The sequence below is a fragment of the Nicotiana tabacum genome, chromosome 22 (genome assembly GCF_000715075.1).
Source record: "Nicotiana tabacum cultivar K326 chromosome 22, ASM71507v2, whole genome shotgun sequence".
Classification (NCBI taxonomy): Eukaryota; Viridiplantae; Streptophyta; class Magnoliopsida; order Solanales; family Solanaceae; genus Nicotiana; species Nicotiana tabacum.
Window position 1 is genome coordinate 8032106 of NC_134101.1, and position 23421 is coordinate 8055526.

General features: G+C 38.4%; 1 protein-coding gene across 5 annotated transcripts; it reads left to right on the plus strand.

The window, feature by feature from the left end:
- On the plus strand, positions 1 to 22596 carry LOC107767387 (uncharacterized). 5 transcript variants are annotated; one of them, XM_075243745.1, is made up of 18 exons: positions 1 to 278; positions 1335 to 1469; positions 2911 to 3002; positions 10575 to 10619; positions 11005 to 11045; positions 11146 to 11227; positions 13643 to 13687; positions 13919 to 13975; positions 14151 to 14210; positions 14308 to 14435; positions 16210 to 16477; positions 16558 to 16624; positions 17278 to 17348; positions 17425 to 17514; positions 20605 to 20713; positions 21117 to 21208; positions 21538 to 21643; positions 22179 to 22596. In XM_075243745.1, exons 3-18 carry the CDS (start codon positions 2964 to 2966, stop codon positions 22301 to 22303), a joined length of 1425 nt encoding a protein of 474 aa, XP_075099846.1. In that variant the 5' UTR covers positions 1 to 278; positions 1335 to 1469; positions 2911 to 2963; the 3' UTR covers positions 22304 to 22596. The 5 variants fall into 5 exon arrangements, with proteins under 5 accessions (XP_075099846.1, XP_075099845.1, XP_075099848.1 ...); XM_075243747.1 differs by having other exon boundaries at positions 72 to 278; positions 1345 to 1469; positions 2911 to 3031; XM_075243746.1 differs by having other exon boundaries at positions 130 to 278; positions 2911 to 3031.
- Positions 22597 to 23421: the final 825 nt, after the last annotated feature.

Below are 23421 nucleotides of genomic sequence, written 5' to 3' on the forward strand. Positions count from 1 at the left end.
TATACAGGAATTATTTTGCTAATGCGACTGAGCAAAGACCCTTTTATTTGTAAACCCTAAAGCGTATCAAATGGTTTGGTACGGTAGAGTTTTACTGTCTTAATTTGAACAATTCATGCGCTCGCCCTCAATCATAGAGATGCGCAACAGTTCGTTCGGTTATTCATGGGAAATGCTTTTTCAAGCCAAGTTTATATGACTACGAGTCTCCAATTTCTATTCCTTGCTCTCACACAAAGAAGGCCGAATATTCCAGCTTTTTTTGGATTCTGTCTCTGGTACTTTTCTTTTTCTTTTTCTTTTATTTATTTTTATCTATCTTATTATTCTATGTATTTTAGCCTAATACTGAAATACAGCAGTAAAAGATTGCATCTCAGTTATCTTTGTAGTTAGTCATGACTTAAAGAAAGGATTTACTTTGTTAAAATTTGCAGAACAAAAGAAAAATGTACATAATCATTATAAAAAGAAAGAAAAGAATGGCTAATTTTTACTAATAGAAATATTTTAGAACTTTTAATAAAACTATTCAAATCTTCATATTAATAAATAGAGCTTTCTACAACAAGATCCAAGGTAATATATTGTAAACAATGGCTAATATCTTATTCACTTGAATTAAACGCTACCAGTATAAGTAATGATCTTAAACGCTTTATGTCTTGTAAGCATACTACATTATAAACAACAAAGTGCAAAAAAGAAAAAAAGAAAAAAGACAACACTAGCCTAAAGCCAAATGTTAATAAGAGACCTTAAACTTTTAATTATATATAAATATATATTAAAAAAAGTTTAGGCCACTTATTAAAATCTGAATTTTCAAAAACGAAAAAGTGTTAAAAGCGCCATCTGTGGGGATCGAACCCACGAGCACGTGGTTAAAAGCTATGTTACTCGGACTCTTCAAAAATATTGTTGGGTGCGTGTCGGATCCTCCAAATTTAGTGCATTTTTGGAGGATCCGACATGGGTGCGTCAGCACTTTTGGAGAGTCCGAGCAACATAGGTTAAAAGCCACGCGCGCTACCGCTGAGCTAAGACGACTTGTCGAACTTTCCTCTCTATGCAAATATATTTATTAGGTCCTTTTTTATAGTTACTGTGAGTGCCGAATGTGCCCATCTCGTGCCCTCGCGCTTCTACTAGACTCTTGCGCAGCTTCTCGAACCAAAACTTCTACAACCCAATATTATTAGAACCTGTCTTCTGCCACCATTAACTAGCACACGAACCTTAGAAAGCTTGCTTCAAGAAAAAAAATAAGAGAAGCATGATTGAAATATACTTTTGATTATTTTTGTCTCACCATTTGATTATTATTTTATTAGAGAATGGCAGGTGCTAAGGAACAGACAATGGATGTTCGGTCGGTGGTGGAAGCAGTAGCAACCGCCGGAGATGATGTTGAGATTGATACTCCTCTTTATGTCGTTGAAAGTCTCTGTATGCGCTGTGGTGAAAATGTATGATAACCTTCTTTCTCCTTTTTGCTTCTTTTTTATTTTCTGTACGAGGAAAAAAGGTTTTTGTTGTTTATTTTTATCCTATTTCAGGAAAAAAATGTAATCTTTTTCTTTCTTCTTTAGAAAAATGGGAAGTTTGCTTTAGCTGAAGAATGTAAAAGCTTTTGTTGGTTAATTTACTTTTACATGGATTGTTATTTGCTCTGTCTTTGTGATACAAGCTATCGAAATTAAAAGAAGAGTTAAGTATCCTAAAGAGCAAATTGAGAGAATTGCTCTTGAACAGACCACTTGGAGAGATGATTCAGAGATTTTAGAGAGAGAAAGAGAGATATTTCATTAAGAATCAATTAGCCCAAACGTGGCAGCCCATAAAGTCTTGATCAAAGCCTAATATGTGACTCTTAAGTGAATAAAATAGGTGGCACATTTGGAGAATTTATGTGGCCTAGTCATCACAAAAATGTGGGGCCCACACCCAAAAGATTAAAGAGATCTCTTTAATTCACTTTGAGTCTACAATTCAAAGAAGGTTTCAGCAGGAAAAATTTCATCCAAGATCATCCAAGATCATATATGATAGTAACGTAAGTTACTTCAATTCATACGATACTTCTTAGCATAATAGCAACAAGATTTTGCGATTCTAAGGGAGTACGGTGCAATCTTTCTCAAGAATATCATATGGATTTTTCCCTACTTCGATCCGCCATTAAATGATTTGTCGCAATTTATGTATGTTAGAGGTTGTGTCAAGAGAATCGGCTCAGGTATGTTAAGGCTATCCCTTCTTTTCTTTTGGCGTGATCCAAATAATAAAAATGAGACGAGCAAAATACGCAACTTTCATAAATGACTCTATTCATAGAAATACTAGGGGTGTCTATATTCTTGTTTCCCCATGTGAATTATTATTATATCTTCTGTTCATGGGTCTCAGAAAAATACTTATTTGATAAAGTTTATCCGAAAGGCATATTAATTTTTATGGCATTCCGAGAAATCTTATTAACGTAATTATTATGCATTTCATGCATTTATACATGTACATTGACCCATGACCAGATGGCGTTATATACGCGTATATTATATGTATATGGGATACGGGAAAAGGTTATGGCATTATATACGCACCACCACCTGATCAACTGGTATATGTTGATGATTTGCCCACAGTGGCCGAAATGATATGATGGGATGCCCTCAGAGGCTTGATGATGTTATGAATGCATATACTTATGCATGGTATGACATTTATACGCATATGCATGGTATTATAAAAGTGAAATGATTTACAGAGCTGTGCAGACGTACATGTCGAGTCTTTTACTCCATATTTCTCTCATGTTTATTATTTACTGATTTTCATTCCTTACATACTTGGTACATTATTTGTACTGACGTCCCTTTTGCCTGGGGACGCTGCGTTTCATGCCCGCAGGTCTCGATAGACAGGTTAAGAGTCCTCCAAGTAGGCGATCAGCTCAGTGGAAGATGTTGGTGCACTCCATTTGCTCCGGAGTTGCTTGTTTGGTCAGTATGATTTAGATGTGCATTGTTTGGTATGGCGAAGCTCTGTCCCAACCTTTATGACAATTATGTATTTTTAGAGGCTTGTAGATAGATGTCATGCATATGAAAGGTTGTATGGCCTTGTCGGCCTATGTTCAGTGTACGAGTGATCGTTTTGGGTCTTATAGGCCAGTATGTCATATGCATAAGTTTATTCCCTCATGCTTTACTCCGGTTCATTTACTTATGATGGAATGATACAAAAGATACGTTATGTTGGTACTCGGTTGAGTAAGGTACCGGGTGCCCATCGCGGCCCATGGGTTTGGGTCGTGACAATCGGGTGGACCGGGAGTATTTCGGCGCTTATTACGGAAGGTTGGCATTTTGAAGGTTTGATAATTTCCTAAGTTTGGGTTGAAGTGGATTTTGATGTTATCGATGTTCGCTCTGGATTTCGATCCTGGAAATAGTTTTGTATGGTGATTTTGGTCCTATGAGCGTGTCCGAACGTCGATTTGGAAGTCCGTAGGTCGTTTCGGCTTCAATTGGCGAAAGTTGGGAATTTGAAGATTTTTGAAAAATTTGACCGGGAGTGGACTTTTTGATATCCGGTTCGGATTTTTATTCCGGGAGTTGGAGTAGGTCCATAATGTCAAATGTGACTTGTGTGCAAAATTCGAGGTCAATCAAACGTGATTTGATAGGTTTTTGCATCAGATGTAGAGGTTTGAAGTTCTTAAGTCCATTAAGCTTGAATTGGGGTGTGATTCGTGGTTTTAGCGTTATTTGATGTGACTTGAAGGCTCGACTAAGTTCATATTGCATTTTGGGTCGTGTTGGTATAATTGGTTGGGGTCCTGAGGGCCTCGGGTGGATTCTAGATCGTCAACAGATCGAATTTGGATTTGGAGGAATTGCTGAAGCAGTTGGGCATCTGGTGCGATCGCAGGTGCGTGAAAAGGGCCGTAGGTGCTAGCCCACAGAAGCGGCCCAGTGGTCGCAGAAGCGGAAGGGAGTGAGGGACTGGGAGTCCGCAGGTGAAGAAGATTTTCCGCAGAAATGGATGCGCATCTGCGGTGAAGGAGCGCAAAAGCGAAGGAGCTGGTCTTGGGGGAGAGCCGCACCTACGAGTAATCCTCCGCAGAAGCGGAGGCGCAGAAGTGACAAAAGGACCGCAGGTCCGAAGGTTGGGGCTGGGCAATGAGTTGTTTTTAAGACGGGATTTGACCCATTTCTGTCATTCTCTCTTGGTTTGGGGCAATTCTTGGAGAGCTTCAAATGGAGGTTTTCATCATTAATGGCAAGGCAAGTTATCCCCACCTATTGTGAGTTAAATACAAGGATTTTATATGGATTCAAGCATGAAAATTTGTAGAAATTTGGAATTTTGAAGAAAAACCTAGAAATGGGTATTTTTTGGATTTTGACCACGAAATCGGACATGGGATTAGGAATAAATCATATATTTGAGTTCGTGATGTTATGGGTAAAGTTTATCTTCGAATATTTTCGAAATTCGGTCGAGCGGAGTTGTAAATTGTTTAAATTGATTAATTATGGGTATTATAACACATTTTGATTGGTTTGCACCTTGTTTGCATAGTTTTGGATCGACGAGCATCGATTTGAGGTGTTAGAGTGGCGTTGGAGCCGGCTATGGAGCTTCGGAGCGAGGTAAGTCTCTTGTCTAACCTTCCAACCTAGTTTGTTTTCGGAGACCAAAATGGAAGTTTTGTCGGATGCAATCGTGAGAAGTGTCTGGGGAGGTAGTTGGGTGAAATATGACTGGGTCCCAGCAACGGGAAGTGCCGGGGGCATTCTACTTATGTGGGATGATAGAAGCTTGGAGGTAAAGGAGATTAGGAAGGGAGTTTTTTCTTTGGCAGCTCTCGTCAAAAATAGAGTGAGTGGGGTGGAGTGGGGATTTGAGGGAGTGTACGGGCCGGTAGGGGAAGGGTCCAAGGTGTCTTTCTGGGAGGAACTGGCCAATATTACGGGGGAATGGGACATTCCATGGGTTCTAGGGGGAGACTTTAACACTATTAGATTCCCGGAGGAGATATTAGGGTGTAGTGTGATTTCGAGGGCCATGGAGGAGTTTTCTGACTTCATCAATGATCACTTTCTCATTGACCTTCCTCTGTCAGGGGAAAGGTTTACTTGGGCCAGGGCGGAGGATTCTAACTCAAGGTCTAGACTTGATAGATTCTTGACATCTCCCTCATGGGATGAGCTGGTGCCGAATGTGCTGCAGATTCCGTTACCTAGGTTGACTTCAGATCATTTGCCTATTTTGCTAGATGGATGCAGAGGGAGGGGGGTGCGTGCTCCCTTCCGATTCGAAAACATGTGGTTGAAAGTGCCAGGATTCGGTGACAAGGTGAAAGAATGGTGGACAAGCTACGGGGTATCAGGGACACCTTCATTCCGTCTTTCGAAGAAACTCAAATTGCTTAAGGGAGATATTATTAGGTGGAATAAGGAGGTTTTTGGGAGGGTAGACGTTAAAATGAGGGAGCTTATGCATGAATTAGGGGAATTAGAAAGAGGGGAAGGGGCGGGGGAGTTAGATGAATCTGAGAAAGCGAGATTGAGGGAGGTTAAGAGGGAAATAGTCGAGTTAGCAATAACCCAGGAGACTAGTTGACGGAAAAAAATCGAGGGTGCTCTGGTTAAAAGAGGGGGATTCGAATACCAAGTTTTACCATAAGGTGGCGGTCGCAAATCGAAGGAGAAACTTCATAAAGTCCTTAGTTGTGGATGAGGCGAGGATTGAGGGAGAGGAGGAGGTAAAATGGGCGATAACGGGGTTTTATGAGAACTTATATAAAGAGGAAGTTAGCTGGATGCCGACTTTGGGGGGGAATAGAGTTCAACCATATAGGGGAGGGAGACAGCAAGTGGCTAGAAACGGTTTTCGAGGAGGAGGAGGTGCACAAGGCTGTGTCGAGTTGTGCTGGTGATAAGGCCCCCGGGCCTGATGGTTTCTCCTTGGCTTTCTTTCAGCTCTTTTGGGACACCATCAAGGGGGAGTTGATGGAAGCCATTGAATACTTCCATGTGAATGGTGTTTTCGAGAGAAGTATCAATGCTTCCTTTATTACTATTGTGCCTAAGAAAGAAAGTGCATCTTGTATCAGAGACTACAGGCCTATTAGTCTCGTGGGGAGCATTTACAAGATTATTTCTAAAGTGCTTTCCAACAGACTTAAGAAGGTTCTTGACATGACTGTTTCGTCCTCCCATAATGTGTTTGCGGAAGGTAGGCAAATCCTGGATGCTGCTTTGGTGGCAAATGAACTTGGAGACTCTAGAAGGAAAAATAAAGAACCCGGCTTACTATGCAAGTTGGACCTTGAGAAGGCTTTCGACCATGTCAATTGGGAGTTCCTGGACTTCATTATGATGCGGATGGGGTTTGGGGCAAGATGGAGGGGATGGATCATGTTCTGCATTTCCTCAGTCAGATTCTCTGTCCTGGTTAATGGTAGCCCGTGTGGTTTCTTTGGCAGCTCCAGGGGTCTCAGGCAAGGTGACCCCCTATCCCCCATGTTATTCATTCTAGTGATGGATGCTCTGAGCAAAATGATGGATCGTGCGGCGGGCGGAGGCTTCTTGAGAGGATTCTCAGCTCCGATTGGGGTGCTCAGTGCCCGAAGAGTCTCACATTTGCTTTTTGCGGATGACACACTGGTTTTCTGTGATGCCGATATGGATCAGTTGACCTACCTGAAGCAGGTCCTGCAGTGGTTTCAGTTAGTATCAGGACTCAAAATCAACATCGACAAGTGAGAGATTTTCCCGGCAGGTGAGGTTGCTAATATTGATGCCTTGTCTTATGTTCTCAGATGCAAGGTGAGCTCCTTTCCCACTACTTACCTGGGCCTCCCATTGGGCGCTTCATATAAGGATACTACGGTTTGGAATCCAGTGATCGAGCGGGTTGAAAAAAGATTAGCAGGCTGGCAGAAACGGTATTTGTCAAAAGGAGGTAAGGAAGTGCTTATCAAAAGCACTTTATCGAGTATGCCCACCTATTACTTATCCCTGTTGTAAGCACCGGTGAGCATCACAGAAAAACTGGAACGACTTCAAAGGAACTTTCTTTGGGATGCGGCGGATGGAACTAGAAAGTTTTATCTAGTGAATTGGCAGACAGTCACTTCCCCAAAGAAGTGGGGTGGACTTGGAGTGAAAGATCTTAGGGTATTTAACAGAGCTTTAATGGGGAAGTGGCTGTGGAGATTCGGGGTAGAAGAGCATGCTCTATGGAGGGAGGTCATAGTACAAAAGTACGATTCCACGGGAGGGGGTTGGAGGACCAAGGCAATCGCAACACCTTTTGGGTGTGGCATGTGGAGGAGCATCATGAAGAATTGAGAAGCATTCAGTGGCAACATCACTTACAGGGTGGGAGATGGAAGGAGAATCAGCTTTTGGAATCATAGGTGGTGTGGAGAGGATACTCTGAGGGTCTCCTTCCCCCACATCTTCAGAGTTTCAAACCAGAAGGAACTGATGGTCCAACAGATTCGTAAGGAGCATGAAGGGGGTAGTATGAGACCTCTCATTCAGAAGCAACATGCAAGATTGGGAGATTGCGGAGCTCCAAGATTTGTTGGCACTGCTATATGGGCAAGACAGATCCCAGCCATCCTGCGACTCTTGGAGATGAGGCTTGCGTGGCGATGGTTTGTTCACCGTAAAGTCCTTTTACCAGAGTATGTTGGTGAGAGAGGAGACCACTTTTCCATACTCCTCGATCTGGATTCCTAGGGCGTCCACGAAGGTGTGCTTTTTTGCATGGCTAGCGGCGAGGGGAGTGATCTTGACTGCTGAAAATCTCCGAAAGAGAGAAATTACACTTGTTAGTTGGTGCTACATGTGTAAAAGCTCAAGGGAAAAAGTTGATCACCTTTTGTTGCATTGCCCTGTGTCCTCTGCTTTGTGGAGGGCAATCCTGAATCTTTTTGGTGTTCAATGGGTGATGCCAAGCACTGTAAAGGAAATGTTATATAGCTAGGCCGGTTTTCGTAGAAGAAGAAAGCAAAAGGCGTGGAAGTTCGCCCCGTTAGCTCTCATGTGGATAGTATGGGGGGGAGAGAAATAGGAGAGCTTTTGAGTAGATTGAGTCTCCTTTTTCACATCTTAAGAATAGTCTTTTATCTTTGATCGCTTTTTGGTGCATTCATTTAGCCCCTACTTGTATAGAAGATTGGGCGTCTTTTGTAGAGAATCATGTTCTGATGTAAATTCTCTACGTTTTTGGTATACTTCGTGTATACGGGAGTTCTCTCCCTTTTGATTAATACAATTTATCTTATCAAAAAAATGTCACCCAATGTTACCCGCCATTGCACTCGCAAAACCATGTTACAACCACCAAGAGGAAGAGTCAGCATCTCAGACATGAATTGAACCCCTTGCATTTTCCAAATGAATCCCTTGCAGATGGCTTTGCTGTACATTCTATTCCCATCAGCTACAGATACAACAAATGGATGGATCCCTGTTAAATAGCATCTTAGCCTCTTTGCAGTATTAAGATCCATAAAGTTGTGGGTACTGTCAGTATCAATCAAGATCTTCACTGCTTTTCCTTTAACTGATCCAGTAGCTCTCATAGTTCTGAAATCTTCGGTGCCAGTCATAGCATGTACAGAAACATGAGGTAGGATTGCCCCATCAGAATCAATATCATAAGCAAATCCTTCCATGTTCAGTAATTCATAGGGATCAAACAAGATATCCTCCTCACCATTCTCTTTTTCCTCAGGTTGCTACCACCTCAATAGAGAACAAATGTCTTCTCTTTGCACATGCAACTGTCTTCTCTTTGCACATACATGACCTACAATTAAAGCACAATCCCTTACCCCTCTTCTCATCCATTTCAGCAGGGCTCAAAAGTCTTGGATTTCTGTAGGATGGTTTAGTTGTTCCTGAGTAGGAACCTTGGTTTTTTTGGATTGGTTTAGAGTAGTTTGGGTGTGGGTTCTGTGAGTAAGTAGGATTGGTAAAGGGTTTATGAATTGGTCTAGGGGTAGAAAGAACAAGAGCATTTTTTAGAGTTTGTTTTTGTATGAATAAAGTTTGTTCTTGGATTCTAGCAAGGCTAATTAATAGCTTTCTGCAAAGATCTAGGTGCAAACATTTTGACTGGCAAACCAATTTCAGGTTAAAGACGTCTAAGAAAACAACTAACAACATACTCTTCATTCAACTCGACCCTAGTTAGTAATTCATCAAATAAGTCTACATAATCTTGCACAGAAGTTACCTGTCTAAGATCCTTCAAATCACCCATTGGATCATCGAACAATTCTGACCCAAACCTCGTATCCTCAACATACTCCCCCAAATTAGGCCAATCCCTTGACAGTCGAGTTTTCATGTACACTTGATGCCATTGAAGAGCTTTTCCAGCCAAACGACAAGAGGCCAACTTCACCTTTGAAACTCTAGGGGTTTGATCCACCTCAAAAAATTGCTCGCACTGATACAACCAATCGCGAAGCCCAGTTCCATCAAATTTAGGGAATTCCAACTGATGTCTCCTAGTGGGCAACTCATATTCCTCCCTTCGTTGAGCCCTTTCTGCTGTCGCTGTTACCTCTTCTTTTGCAGTTCGTATATTATCTCCACTCAATAGAATCTTCTTAAGTTCTTCCATTTAGTGTGCAAGTCTTTCATCCATAGATCTACACAATTCTTCCACTGATCCAGCGAGTCCTTCGAATGATCCTCGAAGACCATCCAAATCTCGACGGAGTTCCTGAATTTTGGTGTTATGTTCCCCCATTTTCAATTCACAGATCCAAGGAAAGATTTGCTCTGATACCAATGATACAAGCTATCGAAATGAAAGGAACAACTAAGTATCCTAAAGAGAATTGAGAGAATTTCTCTTGAACAGACCACTTAGAGAGAGATGATTCAGAGATTTTAGAGAGAGAAAGAGAGATATTTCATTGAGAATCAATTACAATTGAATGAGCATTACAACAGCCTTGATCTAAGCTTATATGGAAGGAAAGGAAAAGGAATCAGCAGTAACTAACTTCCGGAAAGTTCCTCCTCCTCTAACTGCCTAACTAACTCTCTGCGCACGTGCACCTCACGTGACTTCTACTAACTCTCAGCTGAACGAAAATTGATAAAATATGGAATTCAAACTAAACTATTATGGATCGTAACACTTTGCTATAAAGTTACCACTTTGAGGAGATTTTGTGTTTGTTTAAGTCTTTTCTTTTTTGGTGTTAATCTGGGAAAGGAGAAACAGTGCAATAGCTTTCTTCTTCTTGAATTTTCTTTAAGAGAATGATAAAAGGTTGGTAACATGAAAATATGCTGAATTGAAGAATGCATACGCGTTGGTTCGTCTCTTTACTTTTAATACATAGTAGTTATCCATTATTTTCTATAAAGTTAGCTTTTTGGTAATAAATGTGGTGCATTAAGCTCCCCTTCCCCTTTTGCAATTTTTGTTAGACCTACTTTAGTGAAAAATCTATTTTCTCTTTTTGTTTTATGTGGAAAGGTCAGCAGGATACTGCTCTGTCTAAGGGTCATTGTTTCTTTTGACAGGGTACAACAAGGTTTCTCTTAACACTGATTCCACATTTTAGAAAGGTACTTGGCTTCCTTGCTCTCTTTTCTGAGGTGTGTTTATGCAAGTAAAGAGATGTTTAGGTTTCAACCTAAACCAGAGTTTTGATTGGTCAATATTTTTCTAGAATTGAATAATACAAATAAGAAGATAATTCTGATCAGTAAGGCATACTGTTATTGTCTAGTATCGATTTCGTTTCATATAATCAAGGTCTAATCCTTAACATGCACTATTTTACCAGAATTTTGTTTGATATTTGAAAAACTAAAAAAACTGCAGAATGTGGTATAAGATTTATAGCTTCTTGAAAAATTAAAATTTTTCGTTTTTGTGTGACTCTTGTTTTCATCCTCTCTATTTTTCATCAATGATTGTTATTCTAAAGGGAAAATAATATTCTTCCAGATATTATTGTCAGCATTTGACTGCCCACATTGTAGTGAAAGGTATGGCATTTCATCTCGGAAGACATTAGAAATTGGAGTAACTTATAGCTCAATTACCTACCTTACCCTGTTTTTCTGCCTTTTCATTCCCCTTCTGAAGAAATAATGAAGTGGAGTTCGCTGGTGAAATTCAGCCTCGAGGATGTTGCTATAGCTTGCATATTCCATCAGGTGATCAAAAGGTATTGCCACGAGTTAGGATTTTAAGATGAAAGTGTATTATATCTGTTGATGTTGCTATATGCTGTTAGATAATGTATTAAGTTGCTGTGTGCAATAACTACAGTAGTTCTATTGCATTTCTCATTGAACTTGGACTATCCTTTCTCCAAGAAGTTCTCAGGTAGTTATTGACGTAGTATAATGTCTTGTTGTTGCTGTATAGTGTGGAGTTGCATACTTAACTTGATTCTCTTTTTAATTCGTGAGAAAAAACTCTCGGCAATGCTAGAGAGCTAGTAGACTTGATCGAAAATCGTTGAGCCGTCTAGAATTGAAACATTGAAGTTGATATAAACTAGGGGTAAGCAGTTGCCTATGTTGCAATGGCTTCTGGAATAAGGGTTAGTTGTTCTCTCGTGAAGTTTTTGTGATACTTTTGTTATTCTTCTCCTTTTCTCAGTGTTATTCTTTTAATTTTAATTAGTGATTTGACATGCTTCGCACAGTGAAGCCAATTCTTTAGGGCAGTGTTGTAAATAGCGAGCGCTACAACGCTAATAGCGTGTAGCGACGCAAGGTGAGACAACATCGCTATTTTGGTCTGTTGCGTTGCGAGGAAGAAAAGGCGAGCGCCTCTGCCTGTGTAGCGAGAGGCGCTGCGAGGCGTCGCTTTTTGAATAAAACGGAAGAAAAGGCAGCATTAATATTAAAACACAAAATTAGGGCTTGGGTTTCACTTTTCTCCTTCAGCGACGAGCAGCGACCTTCTTCTCCTTCAGCGACCTTCGATCTTCTTCTTCTTCTTCCATCATCAGCTATCATCACCAAGGTATGTTACTTTCTTTTCTTTTCTTCTTCTTCTCCTTTTTTCTTCTACTTCCTTCTTCTTCTATTTCAGCAGCGACTTCTTCTTTTTTCTTTTTCTTCTTCTTTCTTCTTTCTTCAATCATTCAATGATCAGCTCTTTCTTCTTTCTTTCTTTCTTCATTTTTCTTCTTCTTTCTTTCTTTGCTGTTTTTCCGAGGATGAAGAAGATGATAGCCAATATAATGCTAACATTCATGAAGTTGTAGAATTTGAAATCTTGAAGAAGAATAGATGTTGCTTGTTTTAGACTATTAGACTTTAGTTTATGAATCTACTATGAGTCTATGACTATCTATTGAGTCTTTAATTTTTGAACGATATATTTATTAATATATTATTGTTATTGAGTTTTTAGTTATATGTATATAATATTTTATGTTTTTGTATAAATTGTCGCTTCACATCAAAAAAGCGAGCGCTTCGCTGCGCGCCTCTCGCCTCAGTGAAGCGGGCCCTCGTCGCTATTTGTTGCCGCACGCTATCCAAAACACTGCTTTAGGGTCAATGTTTGTTTTAGACAGTTCTTTTGGATAATATTCGTGTTTTACAATCACGTAGCTTGGTTATTTCCCTTTTCTGCTTCTTCTACATGCTTTTTCCTACTGAAAAGGGAAAAGAATTGTCTATAGACTAGCTCTTTGCTCTCATACAACGCTATTAGTCCTTGCTCATGCTGTGATGTAAAACTAGGGCATCCGCTGTAGAGAGTCAATGCTATTTCTTCGAATTGCAATAGATATCAGTTTGATCCCACGAGACGAAAGGTAGAGTGGTAGATGTCAATTTTGAAAATTGTGGGTAAAGTTGTGCAATATTTTTGTTCAAAGAGATTCTGGAATAGTCATCAGATAAATTGCTTTGACCCGGACGGAGAAGTGTTTGGAATTTAGAACATACCTGGCAATTCTTTGTTCAAGCTCAAGATCATCAGAGTTGGTGAAATGGAACTAAGTTGGCTCTTACTAAGGAGGAGAAAATCTAGTTCTACTAATGTTCTGTGTGGAAGAATGTAGTTTGGAGTTGAGACCTTTCTTTCTTTCAGAGGCAAATATGAGAGGATAGAAAGTACTTCATTGGCTTCTCCCTATCTACTCGTAGACGTGCTCTTCTCGAGCCATTGTTCAGTCATCCTATTAAACATTAACCTGATGCAGACACTATATGCTGGATGACAGACTTATTCTTTATTAAAGATAGACCTAATCTTTAAGAATTTTCTTTCTGGAAATGCTAAACACAACCAAGAAAAGGCCCTTCATCAATCCTAACAATGTCTTCAAATTCGCTAATGAAATTGTTGATACGGACAAACAGCGGTCACTAGAAAACTGCATGGTTCTTCAAGATGTTTCTTTCGATGAAGCCTCTCAGGCCCTTGTGATAGACCTTTTAGCAAAATTTCAAGAGCATGATTCGTTCTGCCATTCTGGTTTTTATCTATTTCAGACTGCTAGATGCATATCTTTGTGAAATAAAGAATGTTGCGAGTCCTAGGGTGTTTTAAGGTAAACATAATTTTGAGTTTAACTCTGCGTGAGTGTTGAATTACTGGTATTTTGAAACTGCAGATGCTCGACCGAACGGTTGTGAAGTCTGAAAGTGCTACCATCAAGGTACTTTATTTAACTCTCTTGTAACTTGTTAGGGTCTCGAAATGTACATAAGCCTATTAAATCTCCATGTTTTAGATGGATGCTTGTACTTCTTAGGAAGGATCAGTAAAATTTGAATAGGATCCTAAGCAAGCTATTTTTTCCCGGAGTTACACTTACACATATCTATTCTTTAATAATCAGTTATACAGTACTCTGTTTATCTTGCTAATTTGTGGCTGTGCTGTGCAGATCCCTGAACTGGATTTTGAGATCCCCCCCGAGGCTCAGCGTGGATCGTTGTCAACGGTATATGGCCTTTTACTAGTTTGCCTATTCAAAAAATTATGCTGATGATTAAATGGTTATATGATTCAGTCGTTGTTTGTTTTCCCAGCTGCAAATACAGCATATCTTTGAAAGGAAGAAATACTTAATTGCTTGCCTCTTGCTCTAATAAATATCTCTATGTTATATATTACAGGTAGAAGGCATACTGGTTCGAGCTGCCGACGGTTTGGAGGCCCTTCAAGATGAACGGAAGGTGGAATTTTTCTCTTGGTTTAGAGGCTCACACATTGATCTTGTCCTTTTCTTTGTATTTTTCGCGTTCTGATATTTCCATCTCACTGTGTTTGCAGAAAGTGGATCCCCAGATGGCTGAAGCAATAGATCGGTTCTTGATAAAACTGAGAGCTTGTGCTTCAGGAGATTCATCCTTTACTTTCATTCTTGATGATCCTGCTGGTAACAGCTTTATTGAGAACCCGTAAGAGACTCATTTTATATGATATAAAGTTATGGCTTCTGCTGTTACCCTATCTAGTTATATATTGGAGAGATTCATGCCTATAATGGAAAAATAGTGTTGTATAATAAGATGATATATCATGGTACAGTCATGGACACTGGCACCATGTTGGACGCTGTGACCTGAAAATTCTGAACCAGTGTTATCAAAGGCGAAAAGCGCAAAAAAGCTCTAAGGTCCGTTGGGGCTTTAAGCGCAAATAAAGCGTGGGCTTTAATGAAAAAAGGCGCAACGGGAGAAAAAGTAAAAATATGTATGTAGTCCAAGACTAATCATTATAAGCACGAATAACAATTATATGGACAAAGAAATTGAAAAAAAATTCACGATAAAGTGAAATATCAATTGTTTAAGGTCGCCTTTTCAGGATTACACTCATTGGCAAGAAAAGGTATGCCTTAGAGCTTTGATGCTACACTAAAGCGCCCACAAAGCGAGGCGAAGCGCTCAACGTGTTTTGAGTAATTGAGCCTCGCGCGCCTTTGACAACACTGTTGTGAACCAAATTACTTTAGAGTGTAAATTAGGAACTAGCTGTTAATCTTCCAAAAAGGAAAAGCATTACCACATGTGAATATATAGGCATAAAATATACCATCAATACAGATCAAGAAATGACCGCGATCAAGTGTTAGAAGAATATGACAAACGCGACTCAAACATCTAAATTGAATTGTGGTATAGTGCTGTCTCTTTTTACTTTCTGATCAAGGTTTTTGTTCCATATTTATTTTGTTGTATGGTTAACGATTTAGTGGTTATTATTAAAAAAATTATCTTTTACTTCAAAGAACATTTTCTTCTGTAACTCACATAAAGTTAGGAAGTGAAGTACGCACTGTTGTTGTACAGTAGTGTGAAGCAAATGTTCAAACTGGGTAACATTATAAAATCAAGTAAATAATTAGGACAGTACTTGCTAGACATTAGACTTGTCTATGTGGTACTGCTATTGTTATCCATGTCTTACATGTCTCGGGTGCAAAACCTAAAACTAAAGCAAGTAGGCTGAGCCAGATCCAAAACTCTGCATAAGGACCCCAATCACATAAAATACAAAAGTTTGAGGTGCAATTTTGACGCTTAATAACTTCTTCATCTAATAGTTGAGTTTAAGCTGTAATGTGACTGATCTTTTGCTGCCTTATGCAAACTGCCTTTGTTCATTGATCAATCAATTAATGAACTATGGCTCAATGCAGGTTGGCTATATGAATCCTCTATATCCAATGTGCTCTTTTCATGTCCATTTCATCTCAAAACTGCGTTTGTTAGTATGACAGTTAAAAAAAAGTACAAGCAGATCCAATTCACTTCAAAGGCACCTTTGTTAATATGTGGTTTAAAAAATGAGTAGGCTTATCTTTGCTAATCTCTATCCAGTCGGCTCTATTTGTGTCCATTTCATCTCAAAACTGCGTTGTTTAATATGGCGGTAAAATTATAAGTAGGTCCATTTCACTTCAAAAGCACCCTTGTTAATATGTGGTTTAAACAATGAGTAGGCTTAGCTTTGCTAATCTCTATCCAATCTGCTCTTTTCGTGTCCATTTTATCTCAAAACTGCGTTTGTTAATATGGCGGTAAAAAAGTATTAGTAGGTCCATTTCACTTCAAAAGCGCCTCTATTAATATGTGGTTTTAAAAAACATACAAGTAGGCTTATCTTCGCTACATTTTGCTCCGTTTTATTATTGTTAATCGTATGCTCAGGTGAATGCCTATCTCACAGGTTAGCTCCATCTCCTGATCCCTCATTGAAAATCACATTCTATGAGCGTACTCCTGAACAACAGGCAGCTTTAGGGTATCTTGCCGACCCATCACAGCTTGGAGGACAAAGTGATGAGGTATCAAGTGAGGGTATAAATAATGTTCCTCATCACCTACTAAAGGAACCACATGGATCAGTTGGAGCAAGAGCAGGACGTCAGGCTATTGCTCAGGGTAACAGTGCAGAAATAGCTGAAGCTCTATTTCGATATTCAGCTCCTGAAGAGGTACATTGTTCTGCAGCGTTACTTACATTTATGTGTGTCCGCTTTAAATTTTCTTTCTGATAGCTTCCTCTTTTCGACAGGTGATGATGTTTCCATCAACTTGTGGAGCATGCGCTGCAAGGTGTGACTGTAGAATGTTTGTTACCAGTATCCTTTTCTACATTAACACAATAGATAACCTCGTGATTTCTCCGTTCCACCCCACACAGCCCTTGCCGCATCATAGAAGGGAAATATTAATAGTTGCAATTTTTGTCCATCTGTTTATTTATATTTGTTATAAAATTATTTTGTTTTATCAAGGCATCTGCTTCTAATTGATCATGTGGGGTTGCAAACATTGACAATTGTAAGAGCTTAAATGGTTAAATGTATTAGCTAATAATTTTCAGTTCTTTGGAGGATCCCTGGATGTCTCTGTTATTAAATCTCCATAACAGAGGGACAACCTAAAACAGTTAAAAAATCTAGAGGGGATTTTGTACCAAGACTGCAGCTTCTTTAGAGTGATTAGATGTAAGTAAAGAGATTTTAATAGATGTCTTGTTCATCATGGAAAACTTTATTGTATTTTTTATTTCTTTCCAATGGAGTTGCATACTTCCATCTAGACTGAGAATTAATTGGCTCTCATTTTTTTTAAAGATAGAACTTGTACCGGTTGGTGCATGGTGGTGCTGTTTCTGTAGTTTGCCCTTAATTAATTTTTGATTTAGCATTTCTTTTTGTAAGAATTGTAACTGTCATCTGCTGCAAGCTATTCTGCTTCTATGGTACTTGTTGAACTTAACCACTTAAAGATATTCCATATTTTCAAGAAGTAATAGTTATGGCATCCTCTTGTGATGCTTGTGGTTATCGCAACTCTGAGGTAATCACTGTCATGTGCTAGAAAGGAATAGCTTTTGGAATTTGTATTAATGATGAGATTATGCTCGTCTTCACAGCTGAAACCTGGTTGTCCTATATCTGATAAGGGAAAGAAAATTACGCTTCATGTGGAAAACATTAAAGACTTAAGCCGTGATGTGATTAAGGTATACTCTCCAACCTGTGTTTGACAGAAATACTTGCTAATTATTTGTTTTCTGATTTATTTTATTTTATTTATTTTGGTGTTCTCTCATTCATTCTGCAATTCCCCTGTAGGAGGCAACATTTGATTTTACTTTTAGAATTGCTCTTATACTGCCAACTTTGTGGAGGTTCCATAAAGCTGAGATCAGTAAATGACAAATCATTGAAATTATATCTTTGTGGGACTAAAGACATTTCATTTCCCTACTATTCTAGCTTCTATCAGACTAGAAGTCCTTCTGGCCCCTTGTGACCGTGAATTGAATGAATAAATGGATAAAATCAAAAAATAGTTTAACCCAACAGTTCGAACTCGGAGACTGACTCGCCCTGGGATCTCGGCCTTATTCCAGACTATTCAAAATGATATTTAATAGTTAATAAATAAGATTGCAATAGTTTAGTCAATTACTACATATATAAGAATTTTGTTACTTGGGCCTCTTAGCTCAGAGGTTAGAGCATCGCATTTTGTAATGTGATGGTCATAGGTTCGATTCCGATAGCTGGCTTATTTCTATTCTTTGGTTTTTTAAAGTACAAGTATTGTATACGTTATCCGATCCTTTATAGGAACTACCCGTAATAATGAACATGCAAAATGGATCTCTTTACCATAAAAGATTCGTCGTTCCTGACCCTACTTCTGTGCCTTCTCTCTAGTAGCATGCTATCTGTTCACAGATATATGTTTTGGCAAAGGACCAAGCCCTTATAAAAAAGAAATTCAAAATCGATTTCAAGTAGAAAATGACCTGCTGAAAAGCGGGATATTTTACATAAAAAACTATAGTCGTTCTTCTATATTCCAATTTTTCCAGTTTGTCGGTCCCTACCGATAAGTCATCGAAGGGTTTATGTGAAAAATGGAATGGTTAACATAACTCATTTTAAACTCTCCATGGTGATATAATATTTACAATCCCATTCCTCCTAGAATTCTAGGAATTCAGTAGATTCGTAGACCCAAGTCGAGTAATTCGTTTTCAATATATGTCCAATCAAAAATGGTTTTATCATTTCAGAATCTTCTATGCCATATAGATGGATATACCCCATCTATATGTCTCTCTTCCTGTCATTTTGCTATTCAATTTGGAATATTTCAACCGTAAATTATTTCCTTTTTTATTTACCTTATCAAAAAAGAGTTGTTTTCTTTTTTATCTTAACTTTACTTTTCTATTTGCTCTATTATATTTGGCTTTAGAGAGCACAATTACATCCTGCTTTCACATGTAACATGTACTTCTCAAACTTTGTAGATCATGATTAGTGAAAGCAAAGTTGTGCAATGATGTAAAATATCCAGCCCGTTGGCATGAGTGCCAAGATTTGATTTTTTTCATTTGGAAGTTGGGACTTTTTTTATTATTTTTTCCTTGTGGATTGATTGATACAGCATTTGAGAGCATGCTTGAATAACAAAGACAAAATGAGCATCTGAAAATGGAATCATTTTATGCTTATGACCCAAGATTTATAAAAATTGTTTCTAGATAGCCACAAGTAAATGCGGAAAAAATACATGTTGGCTGGCAAAGATAAAAACTAAAGAACAAACGACATCAACTTCCCACAATCCAGCATCAGATCAGAGAGAATTGATTTTTCACGAAATTAAGACTAGCAAAGCACCCTGGCACCCAAGAGTAAGGGTGTGTGGCCTAGTGGTCAATGAAGTGGGTGTGGTGACCTGTGACAAGGGTTCAATTCCCAACAGAGGTAAACACATTAGGTGATTTCTTCCCATCCGTCTAAACTTTGGTGAGCAGAGTTATCTAGTGCATGTGCTGGTGGGATGTAGCTGTATCAGGTACCCAGTGGAATAGTCGAGATGTCGTGGAAGTTGACCCGGACATCACCATTACCCCCCCCCCCCCCAAAAAAAAAAAAAAAAGACTAGAAAAGCACCCGATACCTTAATAGTTTTCTTCAGTGGCCCACTAGTTATATGCCGCTCCTCTGTTGTCTTGAATAAGGTTAATCAGGATTTTTGTCCATTTCCTTTCTCCTTATATTAGTGGTTTTGTTCTGAAGTCTCTGCGTTAATACTGATTGAATTCAACCACTTCGTTTATAATTTAATAAAGAGAATAAAAAATGACCTGTCCAAAGAAAAAAGATAATAAGAAATGGAATGAGGGGACAGCATGAGAATAAGAAATAACCTATCAAAAAAAGAAGATAATAAGAAATGGAATGAGAGGACAGCATGAATATCATGTTCAAGAGCAGGCATCTTCATCTGATGCATAAAAGAAGTTTTGAAGGAGTTGGCACCGCTTAAGTATTTCTGTTCACTTTTTTACTATTTTGTATTCATGTCTGATACATCTCAAACTTATAATGTTGACTGAACTTTCTAGCTGAGCACAGTGGCCTTTGTTTGGTCTTTAACTGGTATAGAGCTTGTAACAGATTTGGGTCTGTTCTGGACCAGAATCTATTCCTTCATAAAAAGGGACAGTTAACCTGAATAGACAGTTAAGCTAAATGGATAAAAAAAATTAGGGCATGTATTTTTGCAATATACTTTGACTAATGCACTCATCTCTTGCTTGACTTCTAAAATCTGGCTTCCCTCTTCTCTGGAGCTGGGAGAATATGCGTTGTCTGAAACTTCAATTTTCTTCAGCTAAATAAAACACATTTAGAAGTGGAACAGAGTTTGTCAACTAAACTTCATCCATGACAGCGAAACCCCCCCCACCCCCCCCCCCCCCACAAAGGGGGATGGAAAAGAAAATCAAAAAGAAAAGGAAAAAAATTTTAGCAGGAAGTGTGGAATTGCTGCAATTCGGAGGAGTGTTGAAGAAGCCGTCTTTAATTAGTTCTACTTGGCAGTTGACATTTACATCTCTATGGATGCATTTCTTCTACGTTTATCATACTTACCTTCATCCTAACCATTGAGCCCTAATTGTCTTGAATCTGCTTGACATTACGCATGTCACAAATAGGAAAATAGTTTTTAATGGCTTGGAGCCATTTAACTGTTCCACTCTGCTTCTTTGCACCCTGACTCCAAATTGTTTTATGTATACCAGTCTGATAGTGCTGGAGTGGAAATTCCTGAGCTTGAGTTAGAGCTTGCTAGTGGCACTTTGGGTGGAATGGTGACGACAGTTGAGGGTCTAATCACAAAAATTAGCGAAAGTGAGTATCTTCTTTTTCCTTATTTTCTTATGCCTTTCCTTGTTTCAATTTCTTGGACAATAATATCTTTGAATGCATATTCAGTACATGGAATATTTCAATGAGACATACTTGTCAAACTCCCCAAGGTCGAGCTTCAGTTGAACTTCTGTGAATCTACAGTTGTTGTATTTAAGACTCTTTGCATGTTTTTGATTTCTTATTTCAGTTATTATGCGTCCGTTAACCTTAAGACTTTTTGTGTCAAATGACAAGTATCTAATCAATATCTTATTTTACATGGACTACTGAATCGTCCTATTCAATCTTAATGACCTATTCTTTTGTGGTATCTATATTTATGTTTTCTTAAATTTTTGTCATTTAAACATCCTCTTGAATGAAAATTTTGTTTTAAATGTAGGTCTTGAGAGAGTACATGGATTCACATTTGGAGACAGTCTTGATGAAGACAGGAAGAGCAAGTGGTTGGACTTCCGAGCAAGACTAGACAAGGTACAGGTGGAGAGATACCTCTTAATTGCTATATCAGATATGGTTTGAGCTTATCTGTAATTTCTCTATTAAGAATTTCATATCTATTCAAGGTTATGAGATGTGAATCACCAGGTTCTACGAATACGTTAATGGAAATAATTTATCAACATGCGACAATTACCTCTAGCTTTCCTAAGAGGAGCTATTTTAGGTGGATGTAACCATTTTTGGTCCATGACTGAGATGTGAAGATACAATCTGTATTTTCAAATATAAGACTCCTTTCAACTTTCCTCTATATAACTCCATTCTAAAATTTATTTGTTTGAATTTCAAACATTCAACAGCTTTTGAGCTTGGGACAACCGTGGACATTGATCATCGACGATGCACTTTCAAATTCCTTTGTTGCACCTGCAACCGATGACATCAAGGATGACAAACAGTTAACATGTAAGTCAGATTTGCAGCTCCAGAGTAGTTCATGCAAGATGTGTGAATTGTTTTGATAATATTGTAATATGAAATTTCGATTGGAAACAAGTATGGCTGGTAAATTTCATGCTTTAAGCTTCGCACATCATCTCGTCTTCATTCGATCCTACCTATTTGTTAGGTTTATACAGGAATTATATTTGTTTGGCTGGTAAAGTCAAGCAACCCCCCTCCTCTCTTCCCACAGGAAAAAAATGGTGCGCTTTAAAAGAAGAAAGATAGAGGACAAAGAACCTCAGATAAACGAGCCATTTGCGCTATAATAAGAATTGAATGGTGTAGTTATAGTGGAGTAATGTTTCTTTGATTTCTGTTGGAAGGATAAAGAAGATATCCCAAGCTTGTGGATAAGGCTCTCTCTCTCTCTCTCTCTCTCTCTCTCTCTCTCTCTCTCTCTCTCTCTTTTACACAAACCTCCTTTAATTGACAAAATATTATGCTAAGCGTGTTAAAATTCTCATTTATGAATATATATGCTGCATTACTACTGCAGTTGAAGAGTATGTGAGGTCGTGGGAGCAGAACGAGGAGTTGGGTCTTAATGACATGGACACAACCTCGGCTGATGCTGCTTACGGTTCAGCAGATGCTGCACCCAGTGAGAGAGCTGACAATTGATGAATTTGTGCTTAGCGGTTTTCTTTTATACTGCTCTGGCCTTAAAATCTATAAGGTTTGAGCTTCCTTTTGCCCCCCATGGAGTTCTGTTTCTTCAAGTGATGAAATCACCTTGATTAGATTTTGTGTATTGGTCTTTCTTTTAGCTTTGTAGTTGTAAAATTTCCAAGTTATTGTTTCCTTTTACCTTTGGACATGTACAACCTCATTCCACCAGTGTTGATTATGAATGTCAAATTATCATACACTTATTTCTTGTATTAATGCAAAATTATATGTACTTTATTGGTCTATTTAATTTTGCAAGAGCTAAGCGTTGATTGTTCTTGCATATGATTGTATAGAAGGGGTTTAGTGACCTTGTGACTAGAACTCCGACAAGCATTTTAATTAGCTATATGGGTTCCTTCAATCGTTAAAACACTTCAGAGCTATTAACAATGCAATTTGTTTTAGAAGATAGTTTGCAATGAGTTTTCACTTGTAAAGAATATAAATTTAAAAGACTTTTGGTACTGAAACTAGCAAGGAGTTACTTTCAAGTGTACCAAGATTAAATTGAAGCAAGTTTCTATCTACCTAAGACATGAGTTAACTGATACTTGTGTTAGTGAGAATTAACATATATCCGTTGGAATAGTTGAGTTGCACATGAGCTGATTCAGACGGAAAAAAATAAATTAAAGCAAGGATGTTAGCATTCCAGAGGCAAAATTGAAATAAACAATAATCCAAATGCTAAAGAAATTCATAGACGTCTCTGATTTAGGATTTTTAAATTAAGCATTATTATATTCACTATTTACAAACATGGTTCAAGAATAATTTTTTTTTATTACACTTTAAATAGAGTATAAGTCGATTGTAATGTGAGGAAAAGACATTACATTCGCCCATCAGATTCTCCACAATCATTTGATCCTTATCAGAGTAAATGTTCATTATAGGGTCACCTACCTCTTCAAACTGTTATAAAAAGGGAGTGAAAAAGATATATTACCAGTGGAAAAAGAGATGAAGATAAGGGTAAGTGAAAAAGATATATTTAAAATTTGCACTTTGGATTATATATATATATAATTACGGGTTTAACAGAAAGAGTTTTAACTCTTTGTAAT